General features: G+C 37.2%; 1 protein-coding gene across 1 annotated transcript in view; it reads right to left on the bottom strand.

Annotated features, from left to right (window-relative positions):
• Nucleotides 1-17,060, bottom strand: part of LOC149063575 (sperm-associated antigen 7 homolog) — a 36,589-nt gene that overhangs the window by 11,057 nt on the left and 8,472 nt on the right. Inside the window, exons 3-4 of the mRNA XM_089255927.1 lie at nucleotides 10,342-10,430; nucleotides 10,108-10,192 (exon numbers count right to left, since the gene is read on the bottom strand). Of these exons, the coding sequence (XP_089112053.1) occupies nucleotides 10,108-10,192; nucleotides 10,342-10,430 (174 nt within the window). The remainder of the gene's footprint in view (nucleotides 1-10,107; nucleotides 10,193-10,341; nucleotides 10,431-17,060) is intronic.

Here is a 17,060-nt window from a genome sequence, read left to right as displayed (position 1 = left end):
CATCTGGTAGGAAATAGGGGTGTGTAAACCAAAGAAAATTAATTGCAAGTAAAAATAATCTAAGATTGTAAACGAAAGTAAGCTTGACAGAAAAAAACGAATACAGTAATACCTTGGTTTTCGTTGACTTCAGCTATTGTCAGTTTCGGCTTTCACCAATTTTTTTCTGAGAAAAATTAGTCTCGGTTTCGGTTGGTTACCTTGGATTTCTTCACCATGTGCCCACCTGATCTCAATGATAATTTTCATTTAAGGACATCATCTCCATGTGGAGTAAGGTACAGGCGTTTTGTGGAGAAAAAATCCCAAGTTGCAGACCGAGTCCGCAACTTGTTTGATGATAATGTCTTGCCCCATTTTAGGAAAGTTTTGAAGAGGCAGTAGACAGACCTCTGTGGACAGCTTTCTTCTGTGACACAGGTTCACTGACTCTGAAGCTGGTTAGTGCCAAAAGACAAAGAAGGGAAGTGACTCCAGATCTCCAGAAGATAGTGCCTTGATACCCAAGGGGAATTATGGGGGGGAATTCCCCTTCCAAACAATAGTACCTATACTTTTCTCTCTCTCTCTCTCTCCCCCCCCCCCACTATATGTAATCCTTGTTGTTTTAATAAATTCTGGTTTTGCCAGAGATGCCCAGGCCCCCGCGGGGCTGAAGTGCTTGCGTTGCTTCTTGCGACAGAGACTGGGTATCTCATGATTTCTCCAGTTTCTCTTCAACGCCCCCCCCCCCCGCTTCTCTCTGTCTTCCATATGCCAAGAAGTCTTCAGAAAGGTATAAAAATGTAAATTACCATGGATATTTAACACATTCGTTCTCTCCACGTTACTAAATTAAAAATTACTTTGAAGGGTATTACTGAAATAGGCTTCTATGCATACAGTTTAAAAAAATCAGAAGTTACTAAATTTTGCCACAGTTCCTTGCCACTTCTTATTGTTTAGAATTTAATCTTCCACCCAAGAGGGTGAATTCAGGATCGATAGGTAATATTCAGGATCTATAGGACATGCAAACAAATGATAGAAAAGAGAATGGCCTCTTCATATCTTAATTTTATGACTTGGAAACAAGGAATGAAGTCTGCATTTTGTAAAAAGTCCCATCCATTCATGACAAGAATCAGCACTATTTACACAATCTTTCTGTCACTGATACATTAAGTGCCATAGCAATGGGTTATAGTTGCTCCATTAAATCTTTCATTTAATGGTTTAGGATCAGCTTCCTAATAACATGATCTTCACGCATTCCCAAGGGATCAGCACGATCTGTGCAGAGAATTTGTTAGTGTTAGTAAACATCCATGCCCGAACCAGGATTCAAACCCAGACCTGCACAGTGAGAAGTTAGTTCCCTAACCACTCGACTGCCAGGTGGCATGTTATGATTTAATATTTAAATCTTTGATTTAATCAACTCTCCATGCAACTTAAAACTTCTAATTATGTCAAGTATGTTTCTAACCACCCTCATGCAGATAGTCACTCACCATGATTAAAAACATTATTAAAAAAAATTTTCTAAGCATTTTAATTGGCTGTTATATCTGATGTCTCCCAGCAGCTGTGGTCTTATTGCATTATCGTGTATAAAGCCGATGATCAGCTTTTACAAGTTTTATTCAAGTTACACATTTTTACCATAAAAATATTATGTAATACAATTATTTTTCACAAACATGTATTAATTACACACTTTAAGATGTATAATATTTTTTATATTCAGGTTAACATTTTGTGTGGTAATTGAAATAATTTCTTTTAATATGAGCGCTTCATTGGAAAATTATATATTGCACATCTTGTTGAGATATTTATAATTAAATTGTTTTTCAAATACATTTGATATTATTTCACAACCAATGAGGTGAAATAACAAGCATTAATTATATGTTTAGAAGACACCAACGAATAAGGCAAATACACAAAAAATAATAAAAATAAAAGTTCTAATGCATTTCAACACCAATGGGTGCCGTCTTCAGAGGAAAAATTTAACCACTAGTTTCGCTGACCGAGTTTCCCATTTGGGTTGAATACCAAATCTTCACGCTCGGTTGCTCAGCGGAAGAAGTACGTCTGTTCACTTCAAATGGCGTGGTCAGAATGAAGCTATGAGCCTGCGTGAGATACTAATGCAGCGTCCTGATTGGACCTTTGCGGAATAGTGCTATCCGATTGGTCCATTCGAATTTTCTTGTAATTCCCGCTCAAAATGAATTTAAGCCATGGTGTTGCGATCGGGGGTGTAGATTTATTATCGTTCACTAGTATATTTTTGAAGGCCCGAATATATGTGCCTTCGTAGAAATCTAGATCAACTGTGGACTTGACTTTGTGAAAAACTCTCGCTTCTTGAAATTTGAATTTGTGGCCTTCTTGCCAACAGTGAGCGGCGATGGTCGATTTTTCACATTCCTGATTCTTAACACAGCGAGCGTGTTCATTTAATCTTGCTTTTATGGGTCTCCTTGTCTGTCCTATATAACCAAGAGAGCAATCACCACATGGAATGTAATAAATGCCCCATTGTTTATTCTCCGGTATAGCATCCTTAGGGGCCATGAAACCAAAGTTTTTAGTGGGCACATCTATGGTTGTTAGATTAAACTTTTTAAGAATCGGTTTGATCTTCAGTGAGAGCACTGGATCGTAGGGTATGACTACACTTTCTCTGAGTGGTCTCTCTGTAATATTTTCTAGAGTGGTTCCTCGTGCCGGTTTCAAGAATTTTCTACTTAATTCGTCAACGATCTTGGTGTTGAACCCCCAGTGGCGGATCATGATTTTGGGAGGCCCCAGGCGCAACCTGATCTGGAGGCCCCCCTATCAGGGGCGGATTAAAGGTAGGGGCTGTCACACCCCCCCCCCCCCGAGAACAGAAAAATTAAATGGAAAAAAAAATGTTTTCTACGTTTTTGACTGAATAACAAACCAAGAAAATAAATTTGCTTAAAAAAGGGGGAAAATTCAGAATTTTTTCCAAAAAAAATCAGAACCGTCCTGAAAAATTGAACACATGGTCACAACCACCGCCCCCACCCACAAATTTGCGTTTATCCACCACTGCACCCTTTTGGCCCTAATAAGAACGAGATGGTTCACTAAAATGAACAATATTATGAAAAATCATAACTTTTTTTTTATTTTTGCATCACCAAAACCATAAACACAAAAATAAGATAAGGAAATATAATGATATTCTCTGGTACTAGATGAAAAATAATCACACTCCCATTAAAAAAAAAAAAATCACAGTAAAATTCTGCATCATATTTTTAGTAATCTAAGATGTCCGTCCTGGTGCCTTCAGCCACACGGCAAAAATGGAGATCCGTCATAGTTTTAGTAATTTAATATTACTGATTAATAAAGGTTTGATAATATCTCAAATATAATATATTTGATTTGATATAAAGATACTGATAATATTTAATAGAAAAACATTTCTTCAATAGAGGGAATAGAGGGAAGAAATTATATCAGAGTAAATATAAGAATTATATTTTTAATGGAAGAAATTAGTTCAGAATGAATTAAAATTATTGTCAATGAAAGAAATTATTTAAAAATTTTTTTTTAGAAATTATTATTTTTTATTTGTTTATTCTATTTTATTTTTACTATTATTATATTAATTATTATTATTTTCTCTTTCAGTCACCTCGTTGGGCACTCTGCCTGTTGTGGCCTTTGCCTTTGCATTATTTGTATTCAGAGTGAATAAAAATCTTCTATATTATGCCCCCCCCCCCCCCCCGTTTCGTTTAATAACGAAAAATGCCACAGTATAACATTGTGGCCCGCGTACTATATAAAATGTTTCAATATGGCCTGCTATGCCTCAAAGGTTGAAGACCACTGCAGTAGACTCTCGCTAATCCGGTACGTATTAGACCACGGTGTGCCAGATTTTACCGAAATTGCTGGATTAACTTTGAAGAAACCCGTTGAAATAATATATGAAATTTCGTGCAAAGACATAGTCAGGACTTGATCAGCAATTAAGAAATATTAGAACGTGTTAAGGGGTTAGGGCATCAGGAGAAAAGTGACACCACACCACCTAAATATCCTGGACTACTGGACGTGCTGGATTAGAGCACGACCGAATTCTCGAGAGACTACTGTAGTTGAATTGAAATGCTCAAATAAAAATTTATCAGATAATTTATATATTTTTAGTTTTGCTTACCGTTATTTTTGGAGATTCTGCAATCTAAATCCTAAAGGAAATCTTGAGGATCGGCACGAAAATTTTTTTCATTACAATAACACACATTACAATTACATTAACAATAAACACTTTTCGGTCTGACACAAAGATGTTGTCTACCCAAGCCTCCTTGACCAATCCAAAAATGTAGCTCTTTTTTTTAGAAAGAAGGAAAAGAAACCCCCTTGATTTTTTTCAGCCGGGGAGGGAGTGAAGAGAAACAGAAAAATCACGTGATTCAGAATGCATGTCATTCAGCATTCATTTCAAACCCCACTTTTTTTTTGTCATATGGTCGTATGGTTCCAGTCATAGATTGCAAATGTATATGTTGTTTGAACCAGCTTATAGTATTTCATTCAAACAAGTGGGAGACAAAATCACAATAAGAGCTCTACTACATTCATTTTAATTAGTACGACTGTCTCTTCCTGTCGATGTCGCCGCTTGCCGATAGCCATCTTGCCATCCATTATACTGTATACAAAAGCTTACACCAAAGCTGTCGTATTATCGGCGCCCATAAAAGCATTTAATACTGTGGAATGAGACATCTGTTTATGCCTTCACTCCAATTTTCATTTCGGACAGACATTAGGACCTGCTGTTCTCATCCCTCCTCCTGCTTGTGCCCTTAGGGAAATACTGTTTGAAAATGACCCTCCCTGAATGATCGCTTTACAATGTCTCTTCTTTCTTTGTCGGGGAAGAACTGGCCCTTGAGAGCTGCGTCTTGTAAATTGTTCTTTTCTTTCAGTTCCCGTTTTTCTTCCATAACTCATACGTACAGTATACATAAAAAAAAATTTAAAAAAATTGCGGTTAAAAAAAAAAGGGAGAGCAGATACTGTACTTAGTTCAAGAGATTTGTTGATGCGCATGTAAATTCATATGTAGGATGAAGCACACAACTATTTGGAGGCCCCCCGCTCTGCCGAGGCCCCAGGCGCGCGCCTCATGCGCCTGTGCGGTAATCCGCCACTGTGAACCCCCTGTCTATCGCAATTGCTCTGATGGTTTCAAGTTCATGGTCTAAAGTGTTCCGATCTGAACAGATGTTAAATGCTCTCTCTACAAAGGTGCGAAAAGACGAAAGTTTCTGTTGCATAGGATGGCAAGATCTGAAATGAGGTGGTAATGAGACTGCGAAAGGCTTACGATAGACCGAGGTGTGGAACTGTGATTTCCGTTTCGTTACTAATACGTCCAAGAAAGAGAGTTCATTGTTAGTTTCGAATTCGGCTGTGAACTGAACATGAGGGTCTATGTCATTCATAATGAGTAATAATTGTTCCAAGTCATCTTTAGAGCCGTCCCAAAGCACAAAAGTATCGTCCACGTATCTTCGATAAAATGAGAAGGGCACAACGTTCAATAGCTTACTCTCAAAGTCGTCCATATATATATCACACAAAATCGGCGAGATGGGATTGCCCATTGCTAGACCATCTGTCTGGGTGTAAAACTTGTCATCGAAACTGAAGGCTGTTTGTGAGATACATGTGAAGGTGAGATTGCAAATTTCTTCTACTTCAGGTCGTGAAAAATTGTGGGTTTTAAGTCGTCTTTCTAGACAACTGATACTACCACCTATGGGAATGTTCGTAAACATTGACACTACGTCGAAAGACACCATGTTGAGCTGTTTGGGTTCAATTGTACGTATTATTTGAGCGAAGCTAGATGAATTTCTAACTGTATTATTATTTGACTTAGTGAGGGGAGAGAGAATTGGGACAAGGAATTTAGCGAGCTTGTATGACGCTGTACCAATGTTAGAGACTACGGGACGGAGAGATAGTGTTGGTTTGTGCACTTTGGGTAGGCCATAGATCCGTGACGAAATGGCGTTTGATGGAATTACGCTCTTTTTTGCATGCTCGGGAAGAGAGACACTGGTTTTTACCACTTCTTTCAATTTTCTCAAGTGAGAATCAGATGGATCTTTCTTTAATTCTTTATAAGGACCACTCAAAATATGTGATGTCATCAAATCCGAATATTGCTCTTTAGGCATTATCACAATTTGCCCACCTTTATCTGCTCTAGATATTACTATATTATTATCATTTTGCAGTTGTTTGATGCTTCGACGTTCGTCCGGTGAGTAGCCTACGGTGACCTTCTTGTTGCTCTTTCGCTCATTATCTACCAAAATGTTGGATATGAGATGTCTCAGGGTGTCTTTTTGTTCAGGTAGAATCTTACTGCGTGAAACTGACTTCTCTATAGGGGCGATGAAATTGATTGGGTTAAATTTAGGTTTGTCGCAGAAATTAATTCCCAGTTCCAAGGCTTTAGTTTGCATTTCTGTCAATTGGTTTCCAGTTAAATTAAGTATTTTAGCTTTATTAACAAATGGGGGTGCAGACAAGGAAACAATATTAGATTGTAATTTGGAAAATTTCTTGTTGAGGGTGTCCTGATGACGTTTGGACTCCTTCACAGTTCGCCAGTATGAATTTTGCTCTAAGCTAGGGGATAATGGCGAAGCACGGTGAAAGCCCTCGCGTTGAGCTAATTCCAAATGAGACAAATACAAGCGTTCTTCGACGGAGGCTAGTGCACTCCTGAGATCTTGGATGAGGCAACGAAGTATAATAATTTTACTGCGATACAGGCCTTTGTTTACATGGGGGTTCTCTCTAACGAGCAGGACAGATTCAAAAATTTCGGGATGATCCCCGATGACTTACATTTCAACAGGAACCGAATCCTATTCAGCAGGCGCTCACGCTTCCTTCGTAGTTGCGAAAAGATGTTAAAAGTATTCATGACGATAGACCCGTTGCCGTCTAAAACATAGAAGAGTTGATCCACTTTGCCCAAGAATATTTAGAAGACACCAACGAATAAGGCAAATACACAAAAAATAATAAAAATAAAAGTCCTATTTTTTATTATTATTTTTTGTGTATTTGCCTTATTCGTTGGTGTCTTCTAAATATTCTTGGGCAAAGTGGATCAACTCTTCTATGTTTTAGACGGCAACGGGTCTATCGTCATGAATACTTTTAACATCTTTTCGCAACTACGAAGGAAGCGTGAGCGCCTGCTGAATAGGATTCGGTTCCTGTTGAAATGTAAGTCATCGGGGATCATCCCGAAATTTTTGAATCTGTCCTGCTCGTTAGAGAGAACCCCCATGTAAACAAAGGCCTGTATCGCAGTAAAATTATTATACTTCGTTGCCTCATCCAAGATCTCAGGAGTGCACTAGCCTCCGTCGAAGAACGCTTGTATTTGTCTCATTTGGAATTAGCTCAACGCGAGGGCTTTCACCGTGCTTCGCCATTATCCCCTAGCTTAGAGCAAAATTCATACTGGCGAACTGTGAAGGAGTCCAAACGTCATCAGGACACCCTCAACAAGAAATTTTCCAAATTACAATCTAATATTGTTTCCTTGTCTGCACCCCCATTTGTTAATAAAGCTAAAATACTTAATTTAACTGGAAACCAATTGACAGAAATGCAAACTAAAGCCTTGGAACTGGGAATTAATTTCTGCGACAAACCTAAATTTAACCCAATCAATTTCATCGCCCCTATAGAGAAGTCAGTTTCACGCAGTAAGATTCTACCTGAACAAAAAGACACCCTGAGACATCTCATATCCAACATTTTGGTAGATAATGAGCGAAAGAGCAACAAGAAGGTCACCGTAGGCTACTCACCGGACGAACGTCGAAGCATCAAACAACTGCAAAATGATAATAATATAGTAATATCTAGAGCAGATAAAGGTGGGCAAATTGTGATAATGCCTAAAGAGCAATATTCGGATTTGATGACATCACATATTTTGAGTGGTCCTTATAAAGAATTAAAGAAAGATCCATCTGATTCTCACTTGAGAAAATTGAAAGAAGTGGTAAAAACCAGTGTCTCTCTTCCCGAGCATGCAAAAAAGAGCGTAATTCCATCAAACGCCATTTCGTCACGGATCTATGGCCTACCCAAAGTGCACAAACCAACACTATCTCTCCGTCCCGTAGTCTCTAACATTGGTACAGCGTCATACAAGCTCGCTAAATTCCTTGTCCCAATTCTCTCTCCCCTCACTAAGTCAAATAATAATACAGTTAGAAATTCATCTAGCTTCGCTCAAATAATACGTACAATTGAACCCAAACAGCTCAACATGGTGTCTTTCGACGTAGTGTCAATGTTTACGAACATTCCCATAGGTGGTAGTATCAGTTGTCTAGAAAGACGACTTAAAACCCACAATTTTTCACGACCTGAAGTAGAAGAAATTTGCAATCTCACCTTCACATGTATCTCACAAACAGCCTTCAGTTTCGATGACAAGTTTTACACCCAGACAGATGGTCTAGCAATGGGCAATCCCATCTCGCCGATTTTGTGTGATATATATATGGACGACTTTGAGAGTAAGCTATTGAACGTTGTGCCCTTCTCATTTTATCGAAGATACGTGGACGATACTTTTGTGCTTTGGGACGGCTCTAAAGATGACTTGGAACAATTATTACTCATTATGAATGACATAGACCCTCATGTTCAGTTCACAGCCGAATTCGAAACTAACAATGAACTCTCTTTCTTGGACGTATTAGTAACGAAACGGAAATCACAGTTCCACACCTCGGTCTATCGTAAGCCTTTCGCAGTCTCATTACCACCTCATTTCTGATCTTGCCATCCTATGCAACAGAAACTTTCGTCTTTTCGCACCTTTGTAGAGAGAGCATTTAACATCTGTTCAGATCGGAACACTTTAGACCATGAACTTGAAACCATCAGAGCAATTGCGATAGACAGGGGGTTCAACACCAAGATCGTTGACGAATTAAGTAGAAAATTCTTGAAACCGGCACGAGGAACCACTCTAGAAAATATTACAGAGAGACCACTCAGAGAAAGTGTAGTCATACCCTACGATCCAGTGCTCTCACTGAAGATCAAACCGATTCTTAAAAAGTTTAATCTAACAACCATAGATGTGCCCACTAAAAACTTTGGTTTCATGGCCCCTAAGGATGCTATACCGGAGAATAAACAATGGGGCATTTATTACATTCCATGTGGTGATTGCTCTCTTGGTTATATAGGACAGACAAGGAGACCCATAAAAGCAAGATTAAATGAACACGCTCGCTGTGTTAAGAATCAGGAATGTGAAAAATCGACCATCGCCGCTCACTGTTGGCAAGAAGGCCACAAATTCAAATTTCAAGAAGCGAGAGTTTTTCACAAAGTCAAGTCCACAGTTGATCTAGATTTCTACGAAGGCACATATATTCGGGCCTTCAAAAATATACTAGTGAACGATAATAAATCTACACCCCCGATCGCAACACCATGGCTTAAATTCATTTTGAGCGGGAATTACAAGAAAATTCGAATGGACCAATCGGATAGCACTATTCCGCAAAGGTCCAATCAGGACGCTGCATTAGTATCTCACGCAGGCTCACAGCTTCATTCTGACCACGCCATTTGAAGTGAACAGACGTACTTCTTCCGCTGAGCAACCGAGCGTGAAGATTTGGTATTCAACCCAAATGGGAAACTCGGTCAGCGAAACTAGTGGTTAAATTTTTCCTCTGAAGACGGCACCCATTGGTGTTGAAATGCATTAGGACTTTTATTTTTATTATTTTTTGTGTATTTGCCTTATTCGTTGGTGTCTTCTAAATATTCTTGGGCAAAGTGGATCAACTCTTCTATTAATTATATGTACTTCAATTAAACAATAATTAGTGAAAATTTTTATTTTCTTCTGGTTTTTTCCACTGTCCCAGAAGAAACCCAACCCTGTGGTTTCATACATTAACTTATTTAGATATAACTAAATTACATACATTTGATGCAATGATACAATTTGAGTCGAGAAAAGAAGTTCATAAAAACAAAAGGTACCTTCTTAAAAATCATAACATGCCTGTCAGCCCCATCTTCACCAAATGAAAATGCACTTAGACCAGCAATGTCAGCTACATCATGGCTAAAAATCATAAAATGTTTTGTTAATCATTGGAAATATTAAAATATACAATAAAATAAGCTCAAAACTTTTATTCAATGAAAATTCATAATAACTTCACAAAAAAGATAAAGATGAGCGCAAAAGCAAAAGTTTTTTTTTCAACGTACACTATAGTCCTGAGAACTTTGTCCATGGGTTCGAAACGATGTTTCTTTTGATGTTCATCTTGGATAAACTCATTCACCTTTTTTTCAATCTGTTTCAGAAATTCAACGGAAGAAAAAAAAACTTCTACATTTCATGTAAAACAAAAACTCATGCAGCATCAGATTTAGACAGTTTACATAACTGTCATAAACCTATAAACTAATGGACTCTGATGTAGAACATGACCAAGGCCACTCAGAAGATCAGACTTCAGCCTGGGGGTGTCCTGATAAAGGATCAACAAACATGTCCAAACTTATAAGTCAGAGGGGCTGAACAAGCTCCAATGAAGCAATCTTCATGGCTCAAAACCATAGAAGATGACCACCCAACTTGCAGTGAAAGGAATAATCATAATTTTTAATGATAAAATTACACGAGTTTATGAATATGTGTTTTGGAAGGACTTCCTTGCATTAATATATATAGATGCTGCATAAGTGATGAGGGAAGTAATTGTTATATATTTCCACACAAAAAAAAACAATCTTTCACTGATAATGAGTTATAGCAGATATTATCATGTTGGTGATGATAATATCCGCTTGATCGTGCTGCAAAATTCCATTTAAGAAACATGTGAATAATGACATGCTTTCTAACTTAGCAGTCGGCATGTAGCCTCGATTGAATCCCCCCTTTATAGTCAACATTCAATATAAAAAACCTGTTTGTCCCGTTGAAAATTGACGTTATATTGCAAGAGTCGTTATATCGAAAGTAAAACATATATGATAGTCATTCTATAATAACATTTGGGACTTATCCTACCAGTCGTTGTAATGGAATGATCGCCCCCAAAGCAGAATGTGCCAAAATCTGCGACGTACGTCGCAGAACAATTAGCGCTACTGCAGAACAATCCGGAAGAATTTTAAGAAAAAGTGCAAAAAACACTATTACATGTATGGGGATTTTACCGCAGAACATTTCCAGTCAGAAGAGGGTTCGTTGCAGAACAGTGCTAAACATTCTGCTTTGGGGATGATCGCTATAACATGGGATCATTATAACAAGCGTCAACTGTAATATGAACTCATCCTATCAATTAACATATTCAAAACTGTTCATTCTATCAGTAGCAGAGTTCAAAGTCATTATTTTTCTAGTGCTGCTTCGAAAAACATGTTACTTTAATTATATAATTTTTTTTTGTTGAAAAAAATTAACATCTAATAAATCTCATGCATGTTTTCTTTTTTATGTGATTCTCAAAAATCTCAAAAGATTGCTGTAGAACCAATTGCTGCTATTACTTGACCCTACTTGCACCTTGTAAAATTTTGGAAAACTCTATCGAAATTTCACATAGAAGAAAAAATGCATTTATCTTTGTGTGGAAAATTTTTATACAAGAAGAACTAGAACTATGGATATGAAGGCAAAATGTGCAATGGTAGGTTGCCATTTTGTGTGCCATAAATGGTTCCTACAAAGAAATTCTCAAAGACAACCATGAAATAAAGAATTTTCAGCTATCATGGCATTGACTCATAGAGTTACGAAAATTAGGTCTTTCTGCAATTTGTTAAGATTCCATCAAACTTGGCGATGTCCTGTTGCCAAACAAAAAATGCAAAGGTACAGAGTAAAACATCCAGATTCTTCTGGAACATTAATTTTCTGTCCATCCGGTGGTGCAGCCAACTTGGAAACTGTAAAATGAAGTTTTCTGGAATATTCGTTTTTTTCTAAGATTTTACCATACCTATAAATAGTGAGATCAGAAGAGAGAAGTTGGAGTCGTTGGAATTTGTTCAATGCCAGATCTCCAAGCATAATTTCGAAAAATTGCTGCTTGTAAATAATTGTAAATAGTTGTCTGCAAATAAATCTGTGATTTGTCCTGTGAAAATAATTTCATTCTCTGATCATTTCAAGGACATGTGAGAAATTATCCGGAACAATAGTTTCAAGATGACAGAGCCAGCGAAGAAAAAGATAAAAACAGTACAAGCAGAGGAAATTCTGGATAGGTACATAAGTAATGTCACTTTTAAATTTGAAATGAAAAAAAGTATTTCAAAGTGTTTTAATAATATATCTAAAATACAAACAGGCAATTGCCAAACGAGGTGGCTGAAAAGAAAAAAAAATAGATGTCCATAGTACTAAAATACAACTTCAAATAAGGAATTATAACAAGGAACTAAAAAAAGTTCAGAAAAGGATAACACACTGCCCCCACACATAGAAATATCGTTGTCACTCATTTAAGTATGGCTAACTCCTCGAATTCTGGCACCCATGAATATCATTTTGTTTTAAAAGTGTCTATCATGTGAGAATTTCCATGAAAATTAGAGAAGGTAAGCTATCCCATGTTTTTCATAACCCTGTTAGATTGAAGTTTTTTACCAATGCGGAACAACATTTAGAAAACTTAAGCTGTTTGTCGATGAGAATTCCTAACTCAGAAAACTTAGACCAATCTGGGATAATTTTACCATTAAATTCATTAATTAAAAGTGTGTTATTCGAACATAAAAAAGCGACCATGCACTTGTTAAAGCTGAAGACCATGCTAATGTAATGTAATTTCTATCAGCAAAAATTTTGATCCGTGAGTATTTTTTTTCAGTGATATATGCACCATGATTTATTGCCTTTATTTTTTTTTTTCATTCCTAGTAGCAGGGTTGTTTGGTTTAAACCTTGGTTTTAACCAAGTGGTTTTTTTAAAAAAACCAGTTTGGATTTTTTCAAAAAATCAAATAAAAGTTGCCTAAATATCATTTTTTTCCTTGAAAAATATCATATTGGTTCATTATTAGCCAAAATGTTTCATTTTTACCACATTTTATATCCTTGGGGTACATTCTGATGGTATATCTTTAAATGACATAAGATTTTATAAGTGGTTTTTTTTAAAAAGTCTCATAAAAGTGGCCAGAATATATATATTGTTACAAAGGGTAGAATTTGAAAAGGCTTGGTTAACGCATGCAAGGTTCGCGTGGCATGCGATTGTGATAATAGAAGAACGAGATTCAAAATGGACTCGGAAAGTAGAACACGAAGGGAGAAGACGTTCGGAAGGCTGCTCTAGTTTAGCAGTAGTTTTAGCAGCTCATGTAAATAAAAGCGAGTATTTGTTCTCGAATCCTCGTTCGTGTGATTGTCTACCCATGTTCAAGTCCTCGGCGAAACGGGTCTGGTGAGAAGAGGTTCGACGAGTGACCCGGCGGCGCGACGTAACAAAACTGGTGTCAGAAGAGCGACGCTGCAAGGACTTGAATGGTCAAGACAAGAAGTATGGAGAAGAACGAGACGGGAGAACAGTTCAAGCAGCTGATGGATATGATGGCCCAGATGAAAGTTAGCATGGAGTCCAATATCGCCGCCGTCAACACATCCATCGCTGCTCTCAAGCAGGATATTGTCAACGGTGTGAGGCACACCATCGCCGCTGTTTGTGAAGAAAGCGCATTAAGTCGAGTGTGCCATGGCTCACAGCGGCATGGTGGGGAGCGTAGACTGTGCAAGGAAATTGAGTTTCCATGCCAGATGGACATCGACCCTGGAGTCAACGTCAGAATCCTTTGGAGAGACCTGGATCGAAGATTCCAGCAGCGAATTCTGTACGTGGCACCGTCGTTGACCCTACAGACAGTCACGGGAAAGAAGGTGACTGTGCGTGGAAAGTTGGAAGTCTCAGCGAGGTTTATGTCGGTCACCTATCGTCATGCCGTCTTTGCAGCCGACATCCAGGACGCGGGCATCCTCGGACTGGACTTCCTGAAGAAGCATGGACTGTCTTTGGACATTCAGCTATATACGGGGTGATTACAATTTAAGATTTGATTCCAAAACTATACAATAAGTACTGATCAGAATGACTTGAAAATTTGCATGGATACTCCTGAAGCAATGGAAGTTCCTTTCGCAAAAGAAAAAAGATGCTGTACTTGGCCAGCAGTATAATCTATTTTGTGCAACCACATCATTTCGGCACTTCCATAGCATCAGTGTGTGGATAGAACTTCTATCAAGATGCACATTGCAATACCAGCAAAGCAGCTGCTGAAGACCCATTTTGACAGGATGCACCTTAACCCTTGCAACTTCTAGCTGTGGGGGGTACCTCAAAATGTTATAAACAGAGGTCAGATTGCAAACTTTTGGTGAATTGCAATCTCCAGCACATCCCCTATATGTTAGAAGTTCCTTAGGAATATTAACGGTGGGGGCGTGTTTGGTTTAATAAAGCTGAATTGCAAGCACATCCACATTATGACCATGGCATACTCCGATTCTGTTGTCGAACAAGAATTTTTGTGCTTTCAACCTCATAGCCAGAACACGCGGTGGACAACATATTTAACATTTCTTAAGTAAGTTGTTATTTGTTCAATCACTTCGTTTTTTGTGATGTTTCCGTGAGTTATGAAATCGTGAAATGCTATAATTAAGGTATCATTCTGCCATGACTGGCTATCGTTTCCATTCTGCGAGCAAAATTCCCACATGTTGGTTGATGTGTCATTAATTTTACATTTTTAAGTATTTTTTCCCCTTTATCAAATAAAATTGAATTTTTTCAGGAATATTCATGTCAATTTTCAAGTCATTCTGACAATTGCTCTTTTTTTACAGTGTTTTGAAATCAGAACCTTAGTTATAATCACCCTGTATATCGTAAATCATTGCTAATTAATCTGCATTACCTGCAATCACCTAATTTTTATTACTTTTTGCAAAATAGCTTCCTAATTAAGTATACTGAAAGTAACTGGAGAAAAACCTTTATATATTATATGATTAATAATAACATTAAAAGAATTTTCTAACACACAATAATCCATTGAGTTAAGCAAAAAAATAAATAAATTTGAAAAGGTGGTTTCTGTTAAAATGTAATAAATATTTAGTGATTAATTATCATGGGAATAGTGTTAATTACATTAATATACATTTTATTTTAGTTAATTATTGGAAGTTTGAATGATTTTTCAGAAATTTCATTGTTTTTAATGTTAATACCATTTAAAACAAAAAACCAGTTTAAACCAAAAAAACCTGGTTTTTTGGTTTTTTTCAAAAAAAACCAGTTTTTTTACCAACCCTGCCTAGTAGCAACTTCTTTGTTTTTGGAGGATCTTCTTGCTATGTTTCTGAAGGAAACTCTGATTGGCAAGCCAAGAACATACGCAAGATCTTTTTAATCTGAACACTCGAAATCAATGTATTTTCCCCCATGCCTAAACACAGGAAATTTTGTCAGAAGGGCCAAATTTGGTTTTGCCACCACTACCCTGTCACTGCAAAGAGAGAACTCCAAAGCTCTATTTCAATGTTTTTTGCATTAGCATTGAAGTAAGTCATTTTTCCAATTTTTTTTATTTTTATCCCTAAAATTGCCACTCTTTAAAGTTTCGTAGTTGATCTAATTTGTCCCTTCTTTTAATTCTGGCGCTGCCTAAAGTTTAGTGTTCAGAGTAAAAAGTTTCAGAATTGTTTCAAGGACTTTGGGAAGAAGATTTTCAGCACCGATGATAGCTGCTGTGTGGTCATGTGGGTAATGTGACGAATTCACATCATAAGGACCTGGATTAAAATCCACTGGTGACAAAGTGGTGTTGGGTAAAGTTGGTTTTCTGCCATTTCCAGCTTCAGGAGCAAATGTGAGACTATCTCCCTTCCCTGTTAAAAAAATCCCACAACATATCCTGCAATCAGGGCCGCAACAAAACAAAATTGTTTGGGCAAGTACTCATTTTGGCATCCCTCCTCGTAATTTTGAGCGAACAAAAAGCAAACTTGGCACCCTTCTTTGTCCAGGACATGGAAGAACAGACCCCTTCCTCTAGTTGCAGCTCTGACTACAACTGCAAATATTTGAGCATTACACTTCACACACAACACTAGATATGTATGCAGAAGGTCAGGTATCAATTAGGTATAGAATATATCGACACTTTTGGCACAACTAACATCTGAAAGCAGATAAAGTGGTTATAAATCCCACCCAATGACAGTAGACCAGAGTTGTGTTCAGTTGAAAAAAGAACCCGCGGTACTACTGTATTTTATTTTCTTAAATATGTTAAAAGTTCCAGAATAAAACATATATTATGCAGCAACATTGCAATTTAGCATGAGGAACAATCAATGAGATTGCAAAATAAACTAGACGTCTGCTTTATGAAAAGTTTTCTTCAAATATTACTCCATGTGGTAATATTTATCAAATTTATTGAAAATATCTTTTGCAAAGTAGTTTCCTCAAATACTTTTTTAGAATAAACTAAACAATAGCGGCTTTTTAAAGCATTTGAAACTGCACCTCATAAAATTCGGTGAAATTTTAGAACTTCACTGAAGAACAGTTATTGTGCATAATGTATGCATGGTTTTCCATTTGAATCTGAAGAATGAATTTTAATTCAAATGGTAAATTGATGAATCTTTTTGTTAACTTTTTAACCTAATAAGATAAGTAGCAATAACTGAAAAAGAAGAAATTAAATAATGGGAAAATTATAAGGTCATATTTTCACGTTTTAAGGTAATAAAAATCCGGGCCCTAGTTATGAGGAAATGTTAAGAACTTTTACTGATAATGGCCTTTTGTTGCCAGTGGCTCTCTTTCAATCATTTAACATTATGAATCAATGTCAGAGTTTATGTAACAGCTTATATATAAACAAACTGTAGTAACCGGCACTGCCTGGGTTTT

Source organism: Pholcus phalangioides, unplaced genomic scaffold (assembly GCF_987345545.1).
Source record: "Pholcus phalangioides strain wild (caught in Gottingen) unplaced genomic scaffold, Ppha-v1.0 ptg000172l_1, whole genome shotgun sequence".
Classification (NCBI taxonomy): Eukaryota; Metazoa; Arthropoda; class Arachnida; order Araneae; family Pholcidae; genus Pholcus; species Pholcus phalangioides.
The sequence above is the reverse complement of the archived record's forward strand: the minus strand, read 5'-3'. Positions and strand labels throughout refer to the sequence as shown.